The sequence below is a fragment of the Arvicola amphibius genome, chromosome 2 (genome assembly GCF_903992535.2).
Source record: "Arvicola amphibius chromosome 2, mArvAmp1.2, whole genome shotgun sequence".
NCBI lineage: Eukaryota > Metazoa > Chordata > Mammalia > Rodentia > Cricetidae > Arvicola > Arvicola amphibius.
The window spans coordinates 65,143,894-65,155,936 of NC_052048.2; the positions used below are offsets into that span (position 1 = coordinate 65,143,894).

Consider the following 12,043-nt stretch of genomic DNA (forward strand, 5'->3'; position numbering starts at 1 on the left):
TGCTCCATACTTGTGACAGAGCAGTGGCAGCCCCTCACATGATCCGCAGATACCAGACTGTGTCCCTGTCCGCCCAGGGCGTGTGTTGGTGTTAATCACTTGTCTTTCCAGTCGACCAACATCTCTTGGGTCCGCGATCACGCGCCCCCCACCCGAAGCCGTGCCTGACGCGGCGGTGGCTCATGCGCCCTGGAGTCCCAGGCCCTTGCCACGGAACACACGTCCCATCCCCGGCGCAGGGCTCCGCCCCTAGCCTCCGGCGCGCCTCTCTGGACGCCTGCTCCGGTGTCTGAGCGGCCGCACCCGCGGGCTCAGGGCACTGATTGGCTATGAATCGCGGGCGGGCAGCCGGAGAGCTCACACACCCTCTTCTCACAGCCAATGAGCGCGCGCACGTCACTGTCCGGGGCGGCCCAAAGAGCCGGCAGCCCCTCAATAAGCCACATTGTTGCAGCAAACTCCAGTGCTGGAGTCCCAGGACACCACAGGCTACTTCTGGCTACCCAACTAAGGAGATCCAAGGGCGGGAGCATCACGCCAGTGACCCTGAGAAGCTCGATCGTCGGAGTGGAGCAGCACTGTCATTCCTCCCAAGTTAAGCCTTAGTGACCCTGTGACTGAAGTTAGGGACTGGACTCTGGGCAGCTAGATCCGTCGCCAAGAGCGAGACTTTAGGCACTTTCCGTAGTTGTGACTAAACGAAAAAAGAAACTTGTTTCTGGAGACTCGAGGCTCCCAGCTGGTGAGCCACCGTGGTGAACCTTCTTTGTGTGACTCCTGGAGTCCTCAATCCCAATCGAACACCCGTGCCTGCGTACAAAGCGTTGCGCTCCCCCGCTAGCGCTTGAGTCTCGGTTTCTCTACTCGGGCTCCGTCTGGTCGCAGCAAGATGATCGCCTCGCATATGATAGCCTGCTTATTCACCGAGCTCAATCAAAACCAAGTGCAGAAGGTAAGTCAGCACGAGCGGGGGAGGCTGGCTCGATTTGGACCAAGTTGCGTGCTCTCCGGGAATCTGGAGCGCGTAGGGGATCTGCTTCCTCCTCCTTCGGGGCTGGGGACGTGGAACCAGTCTGGGTAGCTGGGAAAGTCCTAGGCACGAGAAGCCACGTCTGCTAGGCACCATCTGGGCCAGGGCGCGCACCACCGAGATACCCACCTTCCCGCGACCCGCGCGCGCTCTCCCCACACTTAGATCCCTGGTTTCTTGAGGGGCGGGTCGCCCTGCACGTAGTCAGAGTCTGCTGCGCCCACGTGGGAGGAGCCCCCTTCTGCAGCCCGAGTTCCGGCAAGAGCACGTGGGGGAAGAATCCAGTGTAGGGGAGGAGGCGCGGTGGCAGAGTGTAGCAGCCGGGGCCGGGCCCTCTAGGTCTTAAGGACGCGTTGGAGAGGCTATCGGTTCCTCGTGGCGCCCCTTGGAGGTGGATCGGGAAAAATAAAAAAAGAAGCCACCCAGGAAGGAGCGGGAAAGGACGCAGAAAGAGTGGCCCGCTGCGCCCCCTCCCCGGAACTGAACTGCCCGGAACTGAGGCTCGAAAGGGGCGCCCCCTCACAGCATATCTTCCTGGGGACCGCCCCGCCTTTAGTCCCCGCGTCCGGCCTCTGAGTTGGCGGATTTTGGATAGTACTTTCTGGTTTGCTACTAAAAGTTACACAAAGTGAACTCATCTTCCTACCCCAGGATTTCCTGAGTTCTTTTGTATTTTTTTTTTTTATTAGCCTCTGAAAGCGAACCTTTCAGCGCCCAGACCCTCCAGTGCCCTCCTCACTCTCTGCAGCCCACGCGAATCCGGGCTCTCGGTAGTGCGGCGGGTCATTTACATAAGAAAGAGCCTCGGGCCCTGCCTGGAGCCTCACTCTTCGCCTCGGGGTTGGGAGGTGGGATGGACCAGAGCCAAGCTCGGGGTGCTCTAACTCCCCGGAGACTTGAGTTTCTAAAATGCCCAGGATTACGGGATTGGTTCCTGTCCTGGGCCCTAGTCCAAGATTTGAGGCAGGGAATGGTTTAGTATGGGGGAGGGGGTGCTCTCCAGAGGGTTGTGTTAGATCTGTGAGCCGTTGCTCAGTTACACACTTGAAATTTCAGTGTCTCGTGGGAACAGATTTTAGGGAAGTGCCTTCAGCACGTCCTAGGAAGCACCCTCCCTCCCCGTCCTGGTCCTGAGTGCGTAGGACGTGGGACGGGATGACAGATTGCTCTTGATGTGTCCAGTGCCCTGGCAGATGAACCTCACACCTGATTTAGTTGAGATTTTTCTCTGTTGGTTGGTTCTCTCTAATCTCTTGGGATGAGTGAGGTCTTTGAGCTGGCACGATTCTGCTGATTCCTCTGGTCTTTTCTGTTCAAGATACGACAATCTCTTGGCAGTTCCTAAAACGTACAGTGGAGGGAGGCCCCTTAATCGTAGGGAGAGTGAATTTCCCTCCTGGACACCTGAATTCTTTTTTTTTTTTGTTTGTTTGTTTTTCGAGACAGAGTTTCTCTGTGGCTTTGGAGCCTGCCCTGGAACTAGCTCTTGTAGACCAGGCTGGCCTTGAACTCTCAGAGATCCGTCTGCCTCTGCCTCCCGAGTGCTGGGATTAAAGGCATGCGCCACCACCGCTCGGCTCACCTGAATTCTTTTTACGAACTTTCTCTCGGGTTGTGGGACTGTGGGCGTATAACAGACACCCTAAGGGGCATGCCACGGAGTCATCTGTTCTTGGGAGTGGAAAGAGGATTGACTCGGGTGTCAGGACCCTGAGCCCCTTGGGAGGCTTATTGCTTCCTACAAGCTGCAGGTGACTGTGCCCGGCTGGCTTTATGGTGACTTGCCAGGGCCCTGGCTTTTTATGTTCCTAACCCCAGGACACTTGGATGTATTTCCTCTAAGTTACCAATAGGGGCAGAATCAAATCAGGCCTGTAACTTTAGCCAGGTGTGCCTGGGATTTAGCCTCCCAGTTTAGACTCTGATCTGGCTTAGGTGTGCAAAGCTGTTTGATCCCCTCCAGTTTGAGAAAAGGCACAGAATATCTTGAGTGTCTCTTCACTGAGAAGGAATTAGGAAAGATGAAACTCCGGTTTAATTTTGGAGTCTTTGAGAAGTGCTTGATTTAAATTTCTAGGTTTTTTGGGGGTTGACACAGGCTCTCTCTACAGAGTCCTGGCTGTCCTGTGTAGACCAGACTGGCTTTGAACTCGCAGAGATCTGCCTGCCTTAGCCTTCCAAAAGCTGTGATTAATGGCACGCACCACCACTCCGGACCTTGACCTTGAACCCCTTCCTTCCTTGCTTTTTTTTTTTTTTTTTTTTTTTTTTTTTGAGACAGAGTTTTACTATCCCTGGAGAACAGGCTAGCATCTTACAGAGATCTGCCTACCTCTGCCTCTGGATTAAAGGTCTTGGCCACCATGCCTGGCTTTTGATTTGTACTTCTCTGGGACCCCTCAGAGATGATCTCACTTAGTCTCAGGGTTTGAGAGGTGACTCACTGGCTACAGCTAGACCCACTAATGTTCTAGTGAACAAGTGCAGAGTCTCTGCTCACCGCTGCTAACTGAAAGTGGAATTCCACACGGAACATCTGCTGTGAACAGAGCTCTGTTCTAAGCTTTTGACACCGACTGTTAGCTCACGGAGAGTCAAATAACTTCTGGAGATAAGCGTGATTAGTTTGAGTGTTCCTTATTTTATTGGCAAGGAGTTGAGGTCAAGATAAAGTTGTTCAAGATCACTTTAGAGAACACCAGGGTGGTTTCTGCTCTTTTTGCTAGGAACATCTTGTTCTTGAGCACACGCTTGCCTGCTATGGGGACAGCAGACTGTAGCGCCCACAGGTGGTGCTGGGAATGCTTTGGGGGGGGGCAGAGTATAGCCGACTCCCAGGTTGGTTTGAGCAACGACATTGGTGCCTACTGGGTCTTGCTAGGCCCTGGATTCCATTTTACCTAATGACAGCTACAACCCTGTCATTTGGTCTGCGGGTTCCTTCCAGACACTGTAAGTTTTCCAGATTCCAGTCTTGGAGCTAGACTGGCGTATTTCAGAGGAGCCTTCTCCAGCCCTACCGACCGCCCCTCATCTCAGTTTCATTTCCCAAAGTTGTAAGCCACCGGCTCTCACTAGGTCTTTCTGCCCTTGCACTCTCGGGGCCCTGATCACGAATGAAGTCCGGCTTTTCTCTCTGTACCTCTCCCATCTGCATGCATGCCTCCTCTTTCCTGCTTTATGTCTTCCACCCGCTCCGTACCTACATCACTGCGCTTGGTGGCGTTGGTTCAGCTACACCCTGCGGTAAGGCTGATGGGTTTCAGTTGGAATCCTTCCTCCGGCAGGGAGAATCCGGGCTGCTCCAGTTGATCATCACGGTTTCTGATCATGGGTGGAGTGCTTAGTTAGTGTGGGAATGGGGGAAGGGCACTGGTGGAGGAGTTAGAGTGAGGGGCGCCGGGTGTGTGAACCTTTAGAGGAAGTGCGGCTCTCGGCTATTCCTTCACCTGAGGCTGCTGGGTGGGAGAGGAGACAGGGAGTGATTGTGTTTCCTGTGTCAAGGCCTTGTGTCCTGTCTGTGGAGAAACAGAAGGTTTGTTTTTTAGGGGGTGAGAAGCAGAGTTAATTTAGCCATGGTCAAACTGTCTCACTACCCAGAAAGGTGACATTTAACTCCACTCCTATAATAAATAGGCTTATACGCCCTCCTTGTATGAGGAAGGGTGGACTTCAGCTCTGGACCGGAGGCAGTAGGAAGATTACCTCCATTCCCCCATGGAAGCAAGAATCTTATGCAGCCCAGGCTAACCCTGTAAGGGAGGATCGCCTCAGACTCCTGGGCTCCCTGTTTCTACCTCCCAAGGGCAGGAATGAACAGATAACATGATTTTCAGAGCTGAACTTTTCTTTTTGAGGAGTCGACAACTCATTCAGCTATTTTCTGGGGAGAAACAGAACAACACAGACCAGGGTTTTAAAAAGTCATAGCTAGAGTAAGCTCTGCTACCTGAAACAAGACACCAAAGCAAAGACCCCACCCTACCCAAGGGCTTCTGAAGACCTGCTCTTGATAAGAGAGGATCCATCCCTTTATCCTGGAGTTCTGAAGTCAACCAGTTTGGCTTGGTTTTGGACACTGTGTAGTCAGCCACTGCCATTTCAAAGCACCCGGGATGGGGCATGGCAAGTCACCCCGGATTTTATTGGCTGTGCTGGTCCCAGCAGGGCTTGCTTGGGTTAGCGGGCGGTATTGTCTTAGCGGCTTTCCAGCTGGGGTCCTCAGACATTTGGAGGTAGAAAATTTTTTGTATGAGGAGATATCCCCTTCTATCACTGAATTTTATTTCCCTTTTGCTTTTTGAGACAAATCGCTCAGGCTGACTTCCAACTCTCTACGCAGTAGAGGATGACCTTGAAATTTGATTCTGCCGCTACACTCCTGCCACTATCTTTGTTTTATGTGTGTTAGAATCAACCTCAGGGCTTCATGAAGGATAAGAAAGCACTCTACAGACTGAATTACATGCCCAATTCCTCTCTCTCTCTCTCTCTCTCTCTCTCTCTCTCTCTGACAGGGTCTCACTGTATGTATGCCTGGCTTGCCTAAAACTGCTATGTAGGCCAGGCTGGTCTGGAACTCACAAGAAGATCCACTTATCTCTGCCTCCTGGGTGCTAGGGTTAAAGGTGTGCACCCCCAGATCCAGCTTCCTTCCTTCCTTGACAATCTCACTGCAACCCGAGCTGATCTAGATCTTAGTGATGTTCCTATCGGGATTGCTGGTATTGAGCCTTCAGGCCCTGCTAGCCCCTACCTTTCAATAGTGCGTCACGTGGGAATCTGAGGAAGTTGTGAGACCTCGGCCTTAAACAGAAGCCCCCACCCATCACTGAAGGGCAGGCTCACAGGGCTGGGCCAACTAGAAAGCTGTGGTCTGTGCCCTGGTTCCAGGAAGCGGCCGGGGAAGAATCCTGGTCCCTCCTGCGGGAGAATCTTCTTCTGGCCCTGTGGAAGTTCCTTGTTAGCTTTCCACAAGTGTGAGCTGGGGTGGAAGGCTGGTGGTTCCTGAAAGCAGCAGGTTCTTGGTTATAGAATGGAGTCGGCTTGTGGGATTGAATCCCGGTTATCCACCCAACAAGCATTGGCAGTTTGGGCCAGTTAGGAAACTTTCTAACTTGCATTCTTTCTGGTTCCCTGGGGGAAGTGGCACCTCCACTCAGGCTTTAGGTGTCTGCTGGTGCACCCCACGTTGAAATGTGCGCTCTTTGGGGAACCCTGCACCCGCCCGCCTTGCAGTAACTCTTTCAGGAGCGAAAGGGTAGAGGGTGCTTAGGGCGGTTAGTAAGCCTGCACCTCTGGGGACTGGCACAGACTTCCTGTCATCTGTTCTAGATGCTGGCTCCCCTGGGGAAAGTCCTGGAGCTGACCTGTGCTGAAGTCATAGCACCCGACCAGGGGAAGTGTGGCTGCCCTGGGTTCATGGAGCTTCTTCCCTAGGGCCTGAAGGTGACAGTTATGCCCTCATTCTTTTGGTTCATTAGATGGAACCTTCTTGAGCCACAATGTAATAGTCTCTGTAGGGAACCCACGGTCTTCACCCCTGACATTCCTTTATTACTTTCTGAGGTGCCAAGCGTTAAACTCAGGGCCTAAATAGGTTCTCTGTCCCTGAACTATATCCTGTCCCCTGCCTTCTTTGTGTGTGTGGCAGGGGGAGAACATCAGGATCTCATATTGTAGTCCAGGCTGGGCTGAAACTCACTATGTAGTCCAGGTTAGTCCCAAACGCATGATAATGAGTTTTCAGACCTTCGAGTGATGGGTGTGACCCACCCCACTCTGCCCCTTGGTATATCTTGAATAGGTTTTGTATTCTTTAGTTAGGACCTGGGAGTCTTGGCTGGGGGAGTAGAGAATCATTTCATGGTGGTCGTGAGTGCTTAGTGCTTCTGTCTGTAGATCTTGAGACTCCTTCTCTAGGGCGGCTTTGCCTCAGAACCTGTCCCAGAGGTCCTAGAAGGAATGGGATCAGCCCACATCCAGCAACCTTCTCTCATAGTCCCTGCCTGGGTGTTAGTGTCCCTGTCCCTGGAGGTGTGGGCGCAGTCCACATTGTGAAAAGCCCTTGCACCCGAATTTCCCTTTGGCCTCTCTAATGCCTGATAAAGGAAGGGATGAGGACAGATCCAACATCTGGGGTTCTGCAAGGACATTTGCCCCTAATTTCCTTTCCCAGTTGAGGGGCTCTTCCTTCTTACTTACTATGTTTTTCCTGTTAGTGCTTTTCATGAAGCCTTCTAGACTCATCTGTTCCTCTGAGTTGTAAAGGTCTTTATTGGAGAGAGGGTTGAGACAGGGTCTCACACCGTAGTCCGGCTGACCTGGAACTCGGTATGTTATTCAGGCTCCACTAAACTTGCAGCACCCTCCTGCCCCAGCCTCCCTCCGGATACCTGGGCTATTGTTTGTGTGAGCCACCTGCGCTGGATCTCCTATAAAGATCTTAAAGATAAACATCCCTTGTGCTTAGGAGCTGGTATCTCAGACCACCCTCTAGCTGTATTGCAGAGAAGGCTCTGTTGTGCCATTCAGCTAAGGATACCAGGTCAGCCTTTTGCCCAAGGGCGAGACAGAATTCAGACCTGGGCAGGCGGCCTCACTCTGGAGCCCATGCACTTCACCACCCCCAACACAAAGCAGCCTGGGACAACTGGAGAAGGTTGGCTGTTTTATTGGGTTATGAGTCAGGTGTCAGTTGGAAAGGGACCTTAGGGATGATGTCATCCAAGCCCTTTTAGGGTAAAGAAACCAGCTGCCGTGTACAAGGGGCCTGGTCCAATCTCTCCCACAAGTCCCAAATATCCTGATCCTGTTTCCTTCAGTGTCATCTTTGGGTGTGGGTTCCTCTAGAGCAAAGTCTGATTGACTTTGTGGGCTGTCTGTCACGGTGGGACTGTATAACATACTGCCTAACTGGGCCACCTTACTGTGGCTAGCCTTGCCCTTTCCATAGGTGGCAGCCAAGGTGGCCGCCAAGGTGGCCCTGGGTGTGTGAGCGTATAGGTGTGGTCTTGGGTTGGGGGAGGAGTTCTAGGCTGTACACAGAGCAGAGAGACAGACCCACAGAGATTTTATTCAGCAGGTAGACAGTGGCTATAGAAAGAATGAGAGAAGATGCCCCTGTGGGTCAGGAAGCTGCAAGGCAGGTTGTGTGGTCCCTGGCCTGGGGCTGTCTAGAGAAGGCAAAGGGCCCTAGGGAGCAAAGCATAACAGGCAGAACAGGCAGATGACCATGGAGGAAATGGTGTCAGCATCCCACAGTGAGAGTAGTGGCCTGAAGAGCAGGGTCAGGCATGAGCACCTGTCAGTCTGGAGTAACTAGCTCTTCGTATTTCTGTTGTTGTCATAGTGCCATGTTGGTAACCGTAACCCAGTACTAACTCATCTTGAATACTGAGAATTGCTGGCATCACAAATATGCCTAAGACTTGGTTGGTTCTTGTAGTCTTCTGGGACCAGTGAGAATGGGAGGGACATGTCTAGTCAGCCTGGAACCAAGGTGTCTGCACATCCATGGTCATTGCAGCAGCCACTTATGATAGTCGATTTATTGACTATCAGTAGATGTCCATCAATAGATGAATGGCTAAAGAAAATGTGGTAGATACACATGAAATCTTGTTCTGCAATGAAGAGTAGTGGAATTATGTTTGTACAGGGAAATGGATGGAACTGGAGATCATTTGATTTGAATACACCAGACTCAGAAATATAAATGTCATTTTCTCATATGCAGAATCTCGATTAAAAGAAAAATGAAACTGGACTGTGGTGGTGCACGCCTTTAATCTCAGTGCTCGGGAGGTAGAAGCAGCTGAATCTCTGAGTTCGAGGCCAGCCTGGTCTACAGAGAGTTACAGGACAGCCAGGGCTACACAGAGAAACCCTATCTTGAAAAACAAAACCAAAATAAAACAACAAAAAAGAAAGTTTAAGGAGAACTATTTAGGAACAGGAAGGGGACCAGCAGGAGATGGGATGGGAGTTAAATATAAACAAAGGACATGGTGTTTCTGTATGGAGAAGTCTCCATTTCTTTTCATAATTCTTTTTTAGATTATAATGGTATGTCATTTCCTCCTTCGATTTTTCTCCCTCCAATCCCTTTTGTATCTTTCCTAGCTTTCTTTCAAATTCATGACTTTTTCCTTGTTGCATATAATTGTATATGCATGTGTATGTATAGTGTTATGAATGTGGATGTGTGTATATAAACATGTACACACATGTATGGATAACCATTCAGTGTGCTCTTCTCCAGGGAAGACGGTATTTCCCACTTGAAGCATCCTTAGTTTCTGTAGTTCATCTAGGGTTGAGGCCTCTTGGGATTTCTCCCTAACCCGCCATTTTACAAAATGTTTGGATATAGACTGATTTAAAAAAAAATTTTTTTTTTTGAGACACGGTTTCTCTGTGTAACAATCCTGACTGTCCTGGAAGTCATTTTGTAGACCAGACTGGCCTTAAACTCAGAGATCGGTCTGCCTCCCAAGTGCCAGGATTAAAAGTGTTAGCCACCACCGCCTAGAAAAAAAAATTCCAGCACCTGGGATTGCCTGGGCTAAATTCTCAAAAACACAAGCAAAGCGAAACAGAAAGTGGCTCTAAGCCTGCATTTTATAATAGCAATCCTACAGGTGTCTGTCCCCACCTTTGGGTTGTAAGTATTTCCTGGCATCTTTGACTCTTGCTGGCAGAGTCTGTTGTCTCCTTTACCCTGGTGTCTTTGGTGCCCAGCCCTGGCACACTCGATCAGTTCATGGGTAAATGGATCAAGCCAGGGTCCCATACACCTGGTACCTGTTATTTGCTGCACCACTGCCTCCCTCTGGGATGCAATAACTAAACTGGGAACTGGAGGGCCCAGGCTGGGTATCCCCACTGCCCACCTCCTGGCTGCTGGCAAGTGCTGCCCCCTGGTCTGTCTCATTCCATGTGGCTGAGAGTGAGAACTGGCCGAACAGGAAGGCCTGTGATTCACCAAGGTGCAGGAGGATCTTGGGGGAGTGGCCTGCACGCTTCCTCCTCTTCCACATTCACCACACTGCCTCGGGCTTGTGAACACGCTGTGCGTCAGAGCTGGAGGCTCCCCAAGATGGCAGGGCCCCCCAGCAAAGAGCCTCCTCTCCCATCTGAAGAAAGCATTCAGCAGATCTGTTATTTTCCATCAGTTGGGTTTAGCTAGCACGGGTGGTAGCTCATCCTTGTGTCTTCCTTGGGTCGCCCCTTCCTCCTTTAGGACATACCTGGTCTTCCCTTGACAATTTCAGAGCATAAATTTGCTGTCCTCGGCTCAGCCTTGGCCTTGCCGGGAGGAGTCCGAGAGCATTATAATTAATGAGGACACGGAGAGCATTTGCTAGCTTTCCCAGGATGGACACACCTGTGCCCCAGGTAGGGGTGCCCAGTGAACCGACCACCTGACGTTATGGGACCTTGCCAGGGATTAGGCTTGTGGTCTGGGAAAGCTTCTCCAAGCCTTGGTTTCCTTGTCAAAGGCTGGTGGTAAAACATTGGCAAAGGAATAATGCAATATACACACACACACACACACACACACACACACACATTTTTTTTGAAATTATGCTGCAAGCCTGTGTCAGCACATGGATGGTCCTTGGAAGGCAGCGTGAGTGTCCTCTCTCACCTGCCCTCTTGATCTCTCTGATCTGGGTGCTTTGACTGCACACACATAGTATGTAGGCTAGGGACACGTTCTTGATATCTGCCTTTTGTTGCTCCTACTTTCTTATACAGGGTCTTTCTATGTAGCCCAGGCTGGCCCAATACTTGAACTCTCCCTGTCTTAAGCCCCCCAAGTGCTGGGATTACAGATGTGTGCCATATAAAGTAGTATCGGTGGTGTATACCATTAGTGTATATATCAGGTACCTATTTTAAATTTTAGTTATGTCTGTTTTGTGTGTGTGCATGTTTGTCTGTTTTGTGTGTGTGTATGTATTTGTGTGTGTACTTGCACACACATTTGCGGAAGTCAGGACAACACATATTTTAAATTTTAGTTATGTTTGTCTGTTTAGTGTGTGTGCATGCATTTGTGTGTGTACTTGCACACACATTTGCGGAGGTCAGAGGACAACTTGCTCCTGATGGGTTCCTGGGATCATACCCTGGTCATTGGGCTTGGCAGCTCCTTTGCCCGCTAAGCCGTCTCACCAGCCTGGTGTATTTTAAATTATTTTTGTACTACCGAGGATCAAACGCAGGGCCTCGTGAATTACCGCGATTACAGGCCTGTGCCATCAGGTCCAGGCTTCTTCCTAGCCTTCTGAATTGAAGTGTGATACACATAAGAAACTAAATACGTGTGGGCTAACAGTGCCACCCATCCTGTATCACCCGTCACCCCCACTTTCTGGTACCAGTTCTCCCTCTCTCCCCCAAAGGGCTTCTCACTGTATCCCAGGCTCGCCTAAGCCTTTGAACTCTCTGGATCCTCCTGCCTTCACCTCTTAGTTCGGGGATTGCAGGCATGCATCCCTGAACCTGGAACCTGGATTTGTGTGAATGGACTCCCTGGGTGGGTTGTTCCTACTGTGCCTGCTTCTCTCACTGATCGTCTGGAGAGGCACATTTGTGTCTTCGTAGATGGTGGCAGGGGCATGTCCTCATGCTGTGTGATAGTTGCCCTGCATTCCTAATTGTTCTGTAGGAGGCCAGGCTGAGCCGAGGCCTGAGACGGTTGACGTAGTTAAGTGTTAAGAAAGCTGAAGCTCAGCCTGTTGGTTTTGGAACAGGCTTTTGCTAGGTTGCCCAGACTGACCCTGAACTCACTTTCTCATCAGTCAGGCAGGCCTTGAACTCGAACCTAATAGTAAGATTGGCTGATGTTCCTCCAGGACCACTGGAGAAAACCTTCTGAATATTAATAAGGATACCCAAAGACTGGAGACAGGGGGTCAGCTGTGTGCCCAGCTCCCTTCATGGCTTTGCTCTTCTGTGGTGAAGCCGGTGCGGTCACTTTTTTACCCTGTTTCTGCCAGGAGG

The 12,043-nt window shown here is 50.9% G+C and overlaps 1 protein-coding gene across 1 annotated transcript in view; it reads left to right on the forward strand.

Moving 5' to 3' along the window:
- The first annotated feature begins 502 nt into the window (after positions 1 to 502).
- Hk2 (hexokinase 2) overlaps positions 503 to 12,043 on the forward strand; it is a 51,301-nt gene continuing 39,760 nt past the window's right edge. Inside the window, exon 1 of the mRNA XM_038318775.2 lies at positions 503 to 952. Coding sequence (XP_038174703.1) covers positions 890 to 952 — 63 coding nt within the window. The 5' untranslated portion in view covers positions 503 to 889. The remainder of the gene's footprint in view (positions 953 to 12,043) is intronic.